This window comes from Python bivittatus, unplaced genomic scaffold (genome assembly GCF_059951505.1).
Source record: "Python bivittatus isolate LINGU-HERP-01145 unplaced genomic scaffold, Pbiv_v1 ctg000690_np1212, whole genome shotgun sequence".
Lineage (NCBI taxonomy): Eukaryota > Metazoa > Chordata > Lepidosauria > Squamata > Pythonidae > Python > Python bivittatus.
In genome coordinates this window covers 9,913,166-9,929,203 of record NW_028277096.1, presented here as the reverse complement: position 1 = coordinate 9,929,203, position 16,038 = coordinate 9,913,166, and the positions used below count along the sequence as shown (strand labels likewise).

At 40.3% G+C, this 16,038-nt stretch overlaps 1 protein-coding gene across 1 annotated transcript in view; it reads right to left on the bottom strand.

Moving 5' to 3' along the window:
- Window positions 1-432: 432 nt before the first annotated feature.
- Window positions 433-16,038, bottom strand: part of SRRM3 (serine/arginine repetitive matrix 3) — a 70,202-nt gene continuing 54,596 nt past the window's right edge. Inside the window, exons 11-14 of the mRNA XM_088152560.1 lie at window positions 11,635-11,981; window positions 8,769-8,984; window positions 7,891-8,028; window positions 433-705 (exon numbers count right to left, since the gene is read on the bottom strand). Of these exons, the coding sequence (XP_088008686.1) occupies window positions 522-705; window positions 7,891-8,028; window positions 8,769-8,984; window positions 11,635-11,981 (885 nt within the window). The 3' untranslated portion in view covers window positions 433-521. The remainder of the gene's footprint in view (window positions 706-7,890; window positions 8,029-8,768; window positions 8,985-11,634; window positions 11,982-16,038) is intronic.

Here is a 16,038-nt window from a genome sequence, read left to right as displayed (position 1 = left end):
CTTGAAATTTGTTCATTTGTTCTACATATCTTATGGAATCATAGGTGCATTATTCCTCTGGAGAGTTCTTTCTACCTTTGATTGGTAGAAATTAGATTAAAAGAATGAAATGAGACCAGGGTGCCTCTCCTCCATGTAAGCAGCCGTATCTCTGGGTCCTTGTTGGGAAAGACTTGAGCCTCATCGAAATGTCACATCCTATCTGAGTTTTTCATCTTCCCCGTTGAGCTGCATTTCAAAAGGTGGCTTTGTAGTTTTCCCTACAGCTCATGGGTCCCGCCTGCAGATTTTCTGACTGCCCCGCTTAAGGTTTAGGCCAAGAATCATGGGGCCCTTGCCAACGGGACACATCCAACATCTCCAGGGATGCCAGGATGAGTCCCCGAACGGGACCAGAGAAATGACAGAGGCAAGCACTGATGGAGGAATTAAGCTGGGCCACGCTTGGAAGAAGGGGATGGAGACCGGGCTGGAAAGAAACCTGGACCAGCTCATTCCCCCAAGGGGCTGGCAGGGAGGGCTCAAAATCCAGTGCTCTCAGAACTGCTTCGGCTGTTGTAGCTTGGGCTGCGGCTCTGGGTGCGAGTCCGGCTCCTGCTGCTGCTGTAGCTGTCATAGCTGCGGCTGCGGCTGTAGGAGTAGCTGGTAAGGGAGCTGGAAGAAGACGGGCTGGGCCGATAGTAGGGTATCGGACGCTTCCGAGCACTGGGGGAGAAAAAAGGGAGACAGTCTCATGCCCGGGCAACAGTGGCATATGCAGCGGGTGGATCTGATGGTGGGGGTAGGGGCGTTGGCTTTAGCACAGAGGGGAGCTTTATGGACCTGGAACAGGGGATTTTCTAAAAAAAAAATGTGGAAGAGAGCCAAAACCAAATCTGCACTGTGTAAAAGATGATCTGGGGATCTTATTCTAACCCTAAATGCGCTTGTTTGATAAGGTTAAAAGACTCTAAGGTAGTGTTTCTCAACCTTAGCAACTTTAAGATAGGTGGACTTCAACTCCCAGAATTCCCCAGCCAGCAGCTGGCTGGGGAATTCTGGGAGTTGAAGTCCACCTATCTTAAAGTTGCTAAGGTTGAGAAACACTGCTCTGAGGACTGCTATGCTGAAGGCTGTGTGTTTGTGATGCTTAAAAAATAAAATTTAAAAGCTGTGCTTGTTATCATGTTTTCATTTATAACTTAAGTTCCTAAAAAAAAGAGAGAGAGAGGCTAAAAACATGCTCTCCAATAGTTACTAACACACACTGCAGATTGGCAGATGGCCATGATGTCACCATATTTTATTTATTTAATTTATTTAAGCAATTTATATGGCCACCCAACTCACTCACGGTGACTCCGGGCGGCTTACAGGAATAAAAACCCCAAATATAAAACGTACTACACCCCCTCCACCGTATTAACCTTGAATTCTTAGAAGTGATTTGTCTAGTCTGCCAATTTTCCATTCATTTGTTTTTTTAAATTGAAACATCTTTTCTGAAAGAAAGGCAGATGGGATATACATATCTATGGTAATATGTAGAGATCTTCTAACAGGAGTTTCAAATTTTCAGTTCACAATACTTATTATTATTATTTTTTAGGCAAACAATTGAAGACAGAACCTGCAATTGTTTAAGATTAAAATACAGAGTTTCCAGATGTGGTCCTTTTCATTTGGTGTGATCAGACTAAATGGACTTATAATATCTCCTCCTATTAAACTGGACCCTTCAGTGCTAAAGCTGCAGCCCCACCAGTGGTTAGTCCTGGATTAGCCAGCTAAAACAATCAAATGTGAAAGAATTAACGATGCTTGTGTTTTGCTGGAGACACTGGAGAGTTAAAGCTGTAGGAAAACAGAGGTTAGATGTTAGTCAGAAGCAGACTTTCTCCTGGAAGCAGCACTGCTCCACCCTCAACAAGCGCTACTTCCTGGCCAAAAGCCCACCTGTAATTCTCCACAGAATTAAAGTCCCAGGAGATTCAGTAGACCAACTATAAACATTGACTGCAGTCCCAAGCCAGGATATATATATATATATATATAATTTAATATAATTTTAAGCCAGTTTGTAACTCTTAGGGGAGATATTTTCCTCTAGTTTCTTCCCAGAACATTGTGAAAAGCATAAATAAAATACAGAAAATGCTCAGCTGGGAAGGAAGCTGATATTTACATCTGTTATTTGGTAATAAATGCTAATTTGTGCTGAAGGAGTCACTGATCTGAACCACGGTCTTGAATCAGGGCTCAGTAGAAACAGTTGGGAGTGTCCTGGGTCAAGGCATGCCTTGATTGCATTGGATTACTAGCAATTAAATGAGTGAATGGACTCTACGTTTCATGCTGGGGGGTGGCATGAAATCGGTTAGATTGGTGGTGCATATTCATACCTGCATCCCACCTCTGGACATTGGTATGTGTGAAACTGCGTTTAGTCACTCTAACAGATCTTCAGATTCCTCCAGCTTCAGATAACCTGACACATGCACCTCAGAGTCATCCTGAACTTTTTAGAATCCACTTGAGTTTCCATTATTTTTCTGCATGGCAGTCCAGTTTAGATATCTCCACTGCTGGTATACAAAGAATATCTTCATTCATCCTCCAAATGTGCCCCTAAAGCTAGGCTCACAATGCTGTTATGCTGTACAATGTTGAGAAATAACCCTTCTCTTTCTAGGGCTTGGCACAGGCTGGAAATTAACGAGGGACAATGGACACAAATTAATGGCTAATCAATGCTGCAAGATGAGACCAAATTGCTTAGGTAATCTGGATGTATGTTAAATTGCCCCCAACTGCATGATGATAGAAAGCTGTCGTATAATTAGGCCTGAGGAACTTATTTGATGCCTTGGGAATGTTTGGTGTAGTGATTAAAAGCATCAGGCTAGAAACCAGGAGATGTCTTGCCTTAGGCATGAAGTCAGTGGGAGACCATGGGCCAGTCATACCCTCTCAGCCCTAGGAAGAATGGCAAGCTGCTTCTGAAATCTTGCCAAGAAAACTGCAGGGCCTAGTCCAGGCAGTCGCCAGGTGTATGCCTTTGAGTCAGTGTTGACACCTGGCAACCGCCTGGACTAGTGTGTGTGTGTGTAGAGAGAGAGAGAGAGAGAAAATACACACACACACACACACACACATATATATATACACACACACATATACATATACATATATATATATATATATATATATATATATACATACATACATACATACACACACATATTCTCTCTCTCTCTCCCTCTCTCTCTATATACATACATACATACATACATGTAGACACACACACATTAGAGAGAGAGAGAGTTGCCATTATTACTGCCCCCCCCCCCTGCAATTGTACTGCTTCTGTGCCAGTGGAGATCTCTGAACTGATTGCAGGGGAACAGTGGCAGGAGAGGTCAATCTCCATCTCTTGCTTGTGAGCCCTCAAGGGGTTTCTGGCTGGCCTGATTCGGCAGAGCTACTCTCGTGTTCTTGACCACCTGCTTATGCTTCCTCTGGGTATGAGCTCAGAGGCATGTGAGTGTGCCCGAGAACGCTTGCTGAGAGGTATAAAGCAGGGTCCCAACTCTCCTTAGTGGGGAAAAGAGCCCATAGAGATTAAAGAAGTAAGACCCTCTTCAGCATCAAAGAGAACCCCCCCCCCACAACAATAGACATTTTGTTAGGGAATATTTTTCATATGAAAAGGAGAGTGGAAGAGAAAATAATTCCTGATACAGCTTCAAAACTTACCTCTTTTTGCAATGTTTTGCCCTTACTGACTATCAAGATAAACCAATCAGAGATTAGGGAGTCAGCGCTATGTCATGGTGGCAGATAATCAGTTTTATTTGGCTGTGTGATGAAATCACACAGCCAGATCAGAAGGAGGGCCACATTTCCTACTCTTTGAAATTCAAAACATTTTACCCTTTTGACAAATTGTCACTACAGCATGGAGACAGAGAAGTTTCCCAGGGGACAATTTTTAGAGTATGTGAAAAATATAGCCCTTTTTTCATCCCAGTCCTCTAATCTTAGAAGACAAGAAAAAGTCCCATTCTTCCCATCTGCAGCCAGATAAACTTCTCCTGATGTCGAAACGTGAAGGTGAAGCAATGCCCTGTGGAGAACAGGAGATGTATGAGGAAGATACGAGGGACTAGAAGGAAACCAGCTTGTTTCATCAACACCAAGCCCATCCATAATTTTCTCATGCCATTAGATACCAATCAAAGCAACTCTTGAACCATCAGATGTACCCATCATCCTAGCTTCATTATTAATGAGACAAGAGAGAGAGAGAAACAGCAGAGGTAAAGCATAGCTCTACAAAGCTTCACAAAGTGATGGATTCAAGGACACACAGCAGGTTTCTGATGGAAAGGAAGGTTACCATGGTAACCCAGCCTTGCAGCTATGGGCTTCACTTGAAGTTTCTCCAGGAAGAACCTTGAGAGAGGATGGAAAAGGAGAGATTTGCATCTTTAAGAGTGGGGGGAGCAAAACAGAAGACAGTAAGAACGTGCTAAACTGGTAGGAGAAGGGAGTAGACATTTGCACAAGATAAATGAACACTGTGGAGTTGCCTTCTAGGATTTTACTAAATGTTTTCATCAACCTATGAAGCTGAACCATCACTCCTTCCAGTATTGGGTTTGAGTGAGTAGTGATTATTAGTGAAACCAAGCCACCCCAAAATAAGGTAGTGGCTTTTAAATATTTTGCATTGTAGGGCATCTTGTATATGCAGAAGAATAAACTTGTGAATTAAAATAAATTATTTGATTAGAAAAATTCCCAAACTCCTTAATAGTAACCTATGAGCTTACAAAGTGCTGGTGGAAGCTGAAAAGAAAAAGAAGGGAGGAGGAGGGGAGGGGAGGGAAGTTAGTTCTAAGGCACACCTCCCCAGTTTGGTATCCTTCAACTATGCTAGACTAAAGATCCCATTATCCCAGTCATTCTGACTGAGTGTAATAGGATTTTCAGTCTGATAGATCTGGAGTAGTCCTGGTTTGGAAAGGCAACTAAAGGAATTACATCGACGTTGTGAGTTAATTAGCTTTGTGTTTAACTGTAGTTCGAGCCATAATTTGCTCCTGTGTAACTTGAAAAAAACAAAGAACATGGAAGGCAGAAGGAAAAAACAGACTGACTGACTCAAGCCCCAGACAGTTTCTATAATAACCATCTTGGGAGTGTGGGCTGCAGAATATGCTTCCTCTGTCCAAAACAATGGGCCTTAAATATTTATTTCTTTAAAAAAAGATGCATGTTAATGTGTTTTGGTATTTTCACCAGTAAAAACTCCATACACTTAAAACAAATGCCTTAAAGGTTTTAGAGAATAAATATGGCTGAACTGGACCACTTAAAATACACCAAAGGAGGGAGCTTAATCTTCTGGTGATGGGAGAGGTTCCAGAATTAGGGCATTATCACTGAAAAGTCTTATCTTGCATCCCTGTCAACCAGACCTTCTACAGAGGAACGCAACTGACAAGTTAGTGCAGGAAGAGGTGGTCCATCAACATCCCAGACCAAAGCTATTAAGGCTTTCTATGTGGAAAAAGTTGGTCTTATGATCATTTGTCAGTGCAGTTTGAAGAAATCAAACTGAATGTGGTTAGAAAAGCCCAGACACTGTGCTAGCTGTAATTTGCAAACACTCTTCAAAGAGTAATCCGATTTACTGGTTGCAAAACAGTAATCTGATCTGGTTGCAACCGAGGCAGGAACAACCATTTTAGTGTCCTCCAGATGCTTTGGGCTAGAACTTTCTTACCCTTGGACAAGTTGGGTGAGGAAGTTTACATCTAACTTTTTTGGAGATACTAGTAGGTCACAATTAGTGCGAGTCTGAATAATGTGATATTTGATTTAGTGCGAATTGTAAATTGATACCAGGCTGCATTTAAGGTGACCCAAAATTCAGTTAATGTGAGGGCTAGCATATGTGCCATCGCAGCTGGAGTTTTAGACACTGCTAATCTTTGTGTGTGCAAAATGGAGAAAAGGAAGATCGCATCAGAAGAAAACAGTACAAGTTTAAAAGAGGAAAACAGTACAAGTTTTAAAAAGTTTCAAAAAGAAGAGGCTTATGATTACATTAGAGTAAAAATTTGATGTAATTGAACAACATGAATGGGGTCATAGCAACACTAAAATAGGAGATGTTGGAATGCCTGAAACTATGGTAGAATTTTTTTGTTTTTATTTTGCTTTCTACAACTACCCTGTGACTTTGTTACCCATAAATTTAAATCAAAAATTAAAAAATTTTGATTTAAAAATAAAAAGAAAATTATTCTTTTTAATCCTTTACTGAAATATTTCATTAATATACATATAAAAATTTATGTTTAATTTTTTTCATTTCTGTCAAGCTGGAGTCAATTACCCTCCTTTCCACAGAAATATCATTTTGAATACTGTGAATTCGCAGAAGGCAACCGTGTTGTGGGATTCATCAACCGCACTAATTGAGACCTACTTGTACTACTTAAACTAGACATGCAGCTGTAGCCAGTTGTGCTTTCTTTTCACAAGGAAGAGAGACGTTAGCATGCCAGACAAAGCAAAAGCTTTTCTAGACAAAGAAGTCAGTTGACATACAGGAACAACACTTGGACTCAAACACACATGCAGATTGTGAACGTGGTCAGGTTTGGGGCAGACCGCTCTTTAGAGTTAGACATGATACTAGAGGCAAGTTCCAGATGAGAGTGAAAAAAGGTGTTTAGTCATCTCTTCTACTGGAAATCTTAACCTCCTTTACCCCAACAGAGATCTGACTGCATCTCAAGCCCCCCGCCTCCTCCCCTTCCCCCAGTAGATGCCTGTTTCCAAACTCTCTTATAGGGATGAAAAATGTTTAAAACCCACACTAAACAATTTTAAACAACAGTCCAATACTACTTAAAACTCATAACGACACAACAGGAGAACCCTAAGACAACATAGCGACTAAAATAAAACTGAAATCAAGGGGACGAAAATGTATTTTGGATCCTTAATTTCTAAGATAATACCAACAATAAAGTGTTGCCCGTAATCTCAGTATTATCTGTATAAATGCAATACATTATCAAAACATTATACAAATTCCTGAAATTATAAGATGGTAACGCTTCACAGTCATCTTGGCTTGTTTGGTGTCAATATGAGTTGAACTTTAATTCTGGAACCACTTCTAAGGGGTTTTTTTGGAGCTCTCCATTTTACTAAACATGGGATAATCTTCTGGCCTATCTTCTTTTATGATGATTTAAATCTGTAGAATCTTACCCAAACACACAGAGATATAAATTTGCCTTCTGCAAATTTCTATGATGTTATTTATTATATTAATTTTATGAGTTCCTGTTATTAATTACAGCTTTCTTCAACGTAGGCTGGGTTTTTATACAACTGCTACTGTTTGTACAATGCTTTCAGAAGTGTGTATTGTTTTTTAGCTGCAGACATTAGATTGAAGAATATCAATATCATCAGGCTTTTAGGACACTTTTTACTATGAAGCAGATCGTGTAAATCTGTTTCCAGTGGAATTTGTCTGGCTAGATATCTTTTGCATCCCTACCTCTGGAAATGTAGAAGTTCTGATCATACAGATCAAGGAAATTGAGAGACCAAGATAGGACCAAATTTCCGAATATTTCAGAGAAAACCTTAATCCATTTGAAACCACTTAGTGTTTGTACACTTTAAAAGTTCTCAAATCAGCTGTTATCAGCCGTGAGCTCTACAAGCATTTTATTTTATTTTTAAAAGTTTTATTCTTCATTCTGTTTGAAGAACAATTCTACATAACTCAAAAGCTTGTTTCCAAGATCTGTTCTAAATAACAAATTTTGTTCCACATGTACAGGGGTTTACCATAGGAATGGATAATATAATAATTACCTAGTGATTCTTCTAGGCTCCATGAAGCTGGGAGAATCACGCCTTCTCTTTCGGATGGGGGAGTAGCTGCGGGAGCGGCGTCGGGCACGGGTTGGTTCTGTGTCACTATGACGTGTTCGTGGCTCGTTGTCCTTCTCCCTAGTTGTGAAAAAACCAACAATGTTTAAATGCTATTTCCATACATATTTAAGAGACTCTGGGCTTGGGGAGTTCAATTTATGAGACTGCTGTCAGCCTGGGCTGTGCATGGTAGGTAAAATAATAATCAAGCTCCCATCAGGCCTAGAAACAAACGCAAGTTGTAACACTGATAAAACATTTATTTTACATGTTTATGTACTGTCTACTTCTAAATGGCTCTGCATGGGTTATAAAATATTAATGTTAAAACTGCACTGCAGAAGGCAGGTATTCGACTATTGCCTGAATTGAAAAGGAAACTATCATTCTGAACACATGGCTTTCAAAGTTTCTTTGTTAGGGTTAGGGTATTGTTTTCTGCTTGTTTGTCTGGTATTAATCCCTGCTTATCTGGGTGTAGGCTGCTGTAGAGGATGTGTTCTGTTTTTGTTTGTTTGCTTCCTTCTTAGCTTTTTTATTGTCTCTTTTGAATGGTGTGTAGATGTAAACAATCAAGTAGAAAACAATACCCTGATCAAGGAACTACCAAGGAGAAAACCACATCCCCACCAACACTGACAGGGCAAGCTACTGTATATAAGCAGGGAGCAAATCCCACCTTTACTCATACGGATGACCCTACCTAGTTGGGTAATGAAACGTCTGCAAGCAAGCAACCAAGATCAGAGCGCGCCAAGGACTCCAAAGAGCTACCACCTTTTCCCCATTGTTAGAAGTAGGAACTGCGGCCTCCATACCTGCTGCTTGTTGTTTTTTTCTGTGATCCTGATCGAGTCCGGCTGCGTCCAGCTCTCTTCTCCCGGGACCGGGATCGGGATTTTGATGGAGACCGGCTAGAGCTCCAGGAGCTGCTGCGAGATAGACTCCTCCTTCGTTCAGAGTTGTGCCTGGAGTGTTTGGCTGAAGTCGGAGAACAACTATGTGGCCTTCCCCGGTGGTGCTTCTCTTTTGCCCTAAAAGACGCAGTGTGTTAAGATTTAAATCACCTGAGGATCAGATTCATGCAAGGGTATGGATACAAAATAGGGGACCTTGTTAGGACCTAGGTAAAGACCTAGGAAAAGCCTGCTGGGTTAGAGTAAAGGTTCACCTAATTCAGCTCCCCACTTCCTGTAGTGGCTACAGCAGTCCTCCTGACTTGCACCCCCAGCTGTTATTTATACATTTTCACTCATGAATCTGGAGGTTCAGTTTGGTTGTGGTCCCAAGCAGCTGATAACCTGGTTTAGTTATTCATTATATTTATTCCAGTGCACATGCTTATATAAATATAATAACTTAATGTGCATTATTCTTGCATATTTTCTCAGATACTGTGTGTGTCACCAAAAAAAAAAAATCCTCTTATTTAAATCTATCTTCCCCAGTCTGGTGATTTCATATATGTTGGGACTCCAACATCCCAGGATTCTCAGTAGGAAATGTTGGTTGTTGGAGTCCCAACACATCTGAAAGGTACCAGTTTTGGAAAATACGCACTAGATTTGTTTTAGAAGAGATGCAAAGCCAAATACAGATATTTTATTATCTGTATATGTAATTTGTTTCACTCATACTAAATGTTTTCCAAAGAACTGATAGGAATTCTACTAACTTTGTGAACAGAATGGGATATTTTATTTAGAATGATGACCCAGGGGCCACTGAATACTGTGGACTTCTTCCCCATGAAAGTACAAAAAAGCTTATTGTGGCATTCTCTGTCAATCTCTCCCATAGAAAGACATGGGGTAACATGCCAGAAACAGAGGTGTGGGAAGAAGGTGGACAATAAGCCCTGTGAACAGCCACTTTCTCTTTTAGTTCTGATGTTTCCTTGATCTACCACTCCTTCCCCAGAGATGCTATCACATTCTAAAATCCTTGAATGACCTTTGCTAGGAAGGATTACTCTCAGTGTGTACTTTCTTTATGATGTCACCAAATTTTGTTTAATGGCTGCCAAGATCAGTCACGACCTTGCTGGAACAATTCAATTTGACTGTATTTGTTTTCCTTTTCATCCTATTAATTTTATTTTATTAAGCTTATTCTGTTAGGTTTTATAAGTTTGGTCAATGACCAAAATAAAGCACATTGACTTTGAATAGGCACCCTTCAGACAGCTACAAAAGAGTATATGAAAAATTAATGGAAGAGAGACTTGTAGAAGTCCCTTATGACCTTGCAGTGTTCTCAGGCTGGAATTAGGGTGTCTGCAGAGCTCCTGTAAAGCCTTTTCTGCATGTTGCAAATGCTGTTTTAGTCCGGGCACTCATGTTGTTTTACTTGTGCTTTTTCAAAAAATGTATGTATTGGATATATGGTAAGCTACACAGTTGTTCTGGAGCTGGGTGGCCTTAAGACAATTGATTATTATTTTCTCACTGGCAGCTGAAAACATAGGGCAACCCAAAACATCAGGAAGTATGATAGCTGTATAGATATCACCAAAGTGCATACATATTTATATAAAAGTGCACATGCTAATTAATATGAACAGACTCAAATGTGGAAAGAATGAATTCTGCCACGCCATCATCTGTCCCACTGTGCCATCCAAGGCGCTGTAAAGCCAAGTCACATCTCTCCATTGATCTCACTAATGGCTCTTTATAAAGGCATTTTATCATGATGCCAGAATTAGGGACAGATGGAATGGAGAGTCGAGACAGCTCTAAAATGGATAAGGTGTTAGAATGACTAAAAAAAAAAAAAAAGGGGGCACCTAATGAAAAAAACAGGGTGGGGAAAAAGTAGTCAAGCAGTCTAACTCCGTTTTAATCATTAAGCAGTCGATGGTTACATTTTCTAGACCTGTGTTCAGCTTTCAGTTTGGAATTAAATTCTCACAAATGGGAATGTTCCTTCATTTATAAAGCTATTCCAATTCAATTTTTTGTTGGACAGGGCTGTTTCCATCGGCAGGACAGGGAGCAGAATGTTACCTAAAATGAGATCTGGAGTGCAAAGAACAGGAAGAAAACAGAATATTTCAGGATTTACAGCATACCTCTATTTTCTGGGCAACATATATCTTAGAATGGCTGAGATATGTCCTGCTGAAGGTACAGGGTATTATCTGCAAATGGTAGTACTCAATTATTATAATTTAAATTTAAATTTTTTCTTGCTGTGGTGATAGACTGATTTTGGACAATCTGCGTCCAAAATCTCACTGTGGGACATTTCAAAGCTGTTCTTTGTTTTAATTATTCTTTATCTTTAAGCCAGGATTGTTCCGGCTGTTGCTCCAAATAATGTTTTCTGAGAAACAGGATATACTTTACGTTAAAGAAAAGGAATTTAAAGAGTTTAAGGACTTTAATCAATCCCCAAGTTTTTTTCAAAACAGATGGCCTTTTGTTTTAGGGGCCTGGAGCATGCAAAACCCATCACTGCAGATTTGTACTGAATCCAAGAATGTGACTTAGGCAACAAACATCTGCTAAGTCCGATCACATGGATAACTCATAACGTTGGCCATCAAAAGCTACCCATTAGCTACTGAGATATGCTGAACTCACCCCCAGCTGGAATTTTATCCAAGGAGGTATTCCTGACCATAGGGTTGAATGATTGAACTGAACGATTCATACATGCACCACAATCTTTGGCTCTTACGTTTTCAGATGTACCCTGTGGTTCTTTTCTGCCCCGGTGGCTGCGTGGTATTGATGAGAATAGGTAGACCCTTCTGAGTCACTGCTATATCCTGTATGGCTGACAGACCACGAAGACTCCTTGCTTGCAGAGGTTTTGGCCCTGCGACGCCCTTTGTGCTTGTGCTTTGATGTGGATCTGGTGTGGCGCCTGTGGGAGGGTCTGTCTCCTCCAGAGCATCTCCCTGGGGATGTGGACCTCCGAGGGGTCTTGGGCCCATGTTTGTTCCCCCTGCTTTCTTTGGCGTGGAGCGATAGGGTTTCGGTCTTTATGTGCCCTCTGGCTGAAGGCGACAGGGAACCCAACCTCTGGCAGAATGAAAAAAAGGGAGCGAGCAAGAGGGAGGAAAAAGAAAGAAAAAAGGAAAGGAGAGGTTTTTAAAAGAAACCCCCCACCAACAAGGAAAGCTGCAGTTCACAACGGCAATGCACAATGATTGAATAAGGCAGGCTACACAGAAACTACTCTGCACCTCGATCCCCTGTTCAATCTCTCGTCCTTAAACAACGCAGCTCATGCAAATCTCTGGCATGCAAAACAGAAAATGAACCAAAACCAAATGTAAATAGGAGGGAAAGTTCAATCGGGAGGAGGGAATCACCTTGGAAAAATGAAATTACATGATATAGATTTTTTTTTAATGATTTAAAATGATATTTAAAAGAGAGAAGGAGGGGATATGGATGGGGGAATGTTATGGGATGAAGAAAGGATTAGAAACAGAGGTCCAGGTGGGGGGTTGGATTAAAAAAATAAATTTATTTGTTGGTAGCCAATCAAGGAGTAAAAGAGAAGACAGAAGTATGGGGAGGGGCATGGTGGTGTAAATGATGGAGGGGGTAAGGGATGGTGGGGGAAAAACAAAATTTAAACAAAAAGGAAACTCCACAAATGTCATCAGTACTGAAAATAAACAAAGAAAAGTTTCTGAACTCTTCCTGGGTTTTGAACTTTGTGCAGAGTCTCCACCAGCGTTCTATTCTCTTTTATTTCTTTTTTAATTTCATTTTATAATATTTTTGTTAAATTACCACTTTTTTTAAGTCCCTCTTGGTTAACGTCCACTTACCAAGAAAGTGGCATTTCCTCCTTTAGTAGGTAAGGTATGAAGAGAAGGGAAAAGTTGGGCAATATAAGTGAATCATTAGATTGACAAAAATGCAAGAGAGAAAGAGAGAGAAAGAAAGAGAAAGAGAGAGAGAGAGAGAAGAGAAATAAAAAAACAAAACCATCCTTGTCTCCTAGGGCCTTGCAACAAACAATTAGGGAAAGGAGAGAAACAGTATGTTTGTTCCTCTCTCTGGGTAAATTGACAGAATCGGACTTCTGTTTGGATCTTTCTTTAAAAAAAACTGGTTTCTGTGCCTTGACTTTCTTCTCATGGAGAAGCATCACAACATAGGGGTAATAAGGATTTATCATAGATATTTGGAGAGTTGCAAATGGTTGGTGTTTTACTGGCACAACCAAACCAACAATGTTGTTTCCATTCAGATTTGGAATCTGAGAAATTTGTAACCTCCAGACATGTAGCAGGAAGCTTCTCTCCTTATCCTTATCTCTGATCCTCAGCAACCAGGATCCCTTAATTCAGAATTCCTCCACTCTCAACAGCCATGGTGGCCGGGAATACTGGAAATTGTGCATTTAAAGGATACCATACTGGTGACATCCATTCAATCCCACCATTAAATTTGGCAACACCAGGTGTATTTTGAGAAACGTTTTAGAAGAACAGCAATGTTCCTTCACTTCATTTCCCCCTTTCATCTAACCTAGTCTTGACTAGCTTCATGGATTCTCCAGGGTCTTAGCAGAGGAAAATGTTTCCCTCCACCTGCTGCATTACCCCTTTTAACTGCAGTCACTGGAAAACTAGCCATGGAATCATTAGTATGGAAACATGTACTTTAGGAGATATGCTTTTTCCCCGCAAATGAAAAGGTATGTAGCCGTAGCAGAGATTTCTCAGATGTTATTCTGTTCTAACAAAGAATTATTGTGATACAGAACAGCTTAATATGGATTCTATGCTATTTCAAAATTCTATCACTATAAATAATACAGCAAGATAAAAGTTGCTAGGCTAACAGAGATCATTATCAAATCAAATCAGATCTTTATTACGGTCATAGACCAGCATAAACTGAGATCATCAGGATCTCTGTATTTATAGGCATTTATCAGCTTTGTACCAATGTTACCATAGTATTTTTTTCCTAAGAAACCCTGGTCGTTGTAATTTCCCGTGGATCCTCAGTCTCCCTCTTCACAGAATAGTTTTCCCTCTTCAAAAATCCCTTCGCTAGAATGTACCAATGTAAATTCTCCTTGAACACCTAAATGGCAGAACGCTATTGTGTGTGGTGGCCAGCTGGGAGCCTGGAGGCGCATGTGGCTTGGAGATAAGCTTTGGAAAGATAATAGCAGAGGTTGCGTTCACTGTGTCTTCTACCAATTTTTCTCCTGTTATGGGCAAAACGGAAGCCCTGTTTTGCTAGAGAGGTTGGAACAGGGAATGAGAGGAACAGCAGCACCCTTGCTACCCTAGAACTTTTTTCTTAAAAAGTAGAAATTAGGGTGGCCTGTACTCAACCTGTAAGAAGAGCACAGACAACTCTAATTTCTAAAGCCAAAGCAAATTATTCCCTTCCAAGATACCTCCACAAATTAGCAATCCTGCAGCATAATAGTAGCAATTTTATTTAGTGTGTGCCTATAATTATGCTCACTAGAGGTAATGGAACTTATGGCAGGCTGTTGATTACATGGACCCACATATCAAGGCTAAGAGGATCATATAGCAAATCTCTTTTCCTAAAAAGTTTAACAATTTGCTCAAATTCTTTGAACACACACAGTACGATATCCTCCAAATTTCTGGACCCCAGTTATACTTTGCCCCAGTCATGTTAAGTTGGGTGTGCCTACAAACACCCATTTGCTTGATATAATTAAATACACTGTGTAATGCCTTATTCCCATTAAAAGAAAGTAATATTTTCCATGTTTCTGGTTACTTTTGCTAGCCAGTGAAATGAAAACAGTAATAAGTTTACATATGGTGCCTTCCCCAATATGGTGCTTTCCAATGGCCATGCTGGATGAGGAAAATGAAAGTTGCAGTCCAATACATCTGGTCACATCTGGCACCAGGTTGGGGAAGTCTGGTCTATACCAATCATGCTGCTGATAGGAACCCCTTATGGCTTCTCTTGCCCAGAAAAGGCCTTCGTATTACTGAGGCTTTTACAGCCTAATATACATTAGCTGCTGAGAAGCTTAACAATCTCAAGGTTTTCCAAAATGGAATTAAAAACAAGTGTGTGGCTTAGTACCACAAGCAATACATCAGATATTATCTGAAAATGTCTCAACTAACTGGTCATCCTATGTATGAAGTTCCACCTCTGAATTATTCTTAAAGAATATCAAAATAATAAGCATCCCTGGGCACCTTGTCTCTGAAAAGTACTGGGTTCCTAGTTTGGTGTTATGGTTAAGGAGCTGGAAACCAGAAACTGGAAGACTGTGCATTCTAGTCCTGCCCTAGTCATGGAAGCTGGCTAGTTGACTTGGGCCAGACCAACTAGTCAAAGAAGTTGTCTTCTTTCAGCCCAACTCACCTATCAGGATATTTTTTGTGAGGAAAATAGGAAGAGGAAGTAGTATATATGCCAACTTAAGTTGTACAAAGAAAGGTGGGATATACATCTAATAAATACATTTCCCACTTCTGAAGCCTGCCAGATGCCCTTGGGCAAGTATATTATTCAGACTAAATTTGATTGGTAGGGATGTTTACAAATAACACCTTGTTCAGAAGTGGTGGCTATAGGGTGACTCTCTGGTGGACAGCCAAAGGGGAAGTTGTTCTTATGGAAAACTATGAGGTAGATAGAGAAGATATGAGGCATCTTGCAAAGGTGCAATTGTTGACTATCTAGCAACCAATAGAGACATAGGCCACCAGCATTTTCTCTTGATGATTGCAGGTAAAAGAGTAATTTCCAAGAGAAATGTGGTTTCCAGGATGTTTGGCATTTATACTAAAGATGGATGTCCTGGGCAAATTGTATTTCCCAGGATCCAAAGCATTTGAAATTTTGTGTTATGGGGTTAAAGCCCCAGGAAGGCAATGAGGCACAGATGCTCAGGTTTGTAGCACTGTCAAAGCATTATGATTTTTACATATCCATAAAGCAGAAAATTATGAACTTAATGCTTTTTCTTGGATACAATAAAAGAACTGAAAACAGTCATGGGCAAAATGGCATTAAAGGCTTCTGCTTTAAGAAGTGCTACATGTTTACAACAAAAATGAGGAACGCTACCTATTGCCAAGAGCTTCTACCTGGTATATTG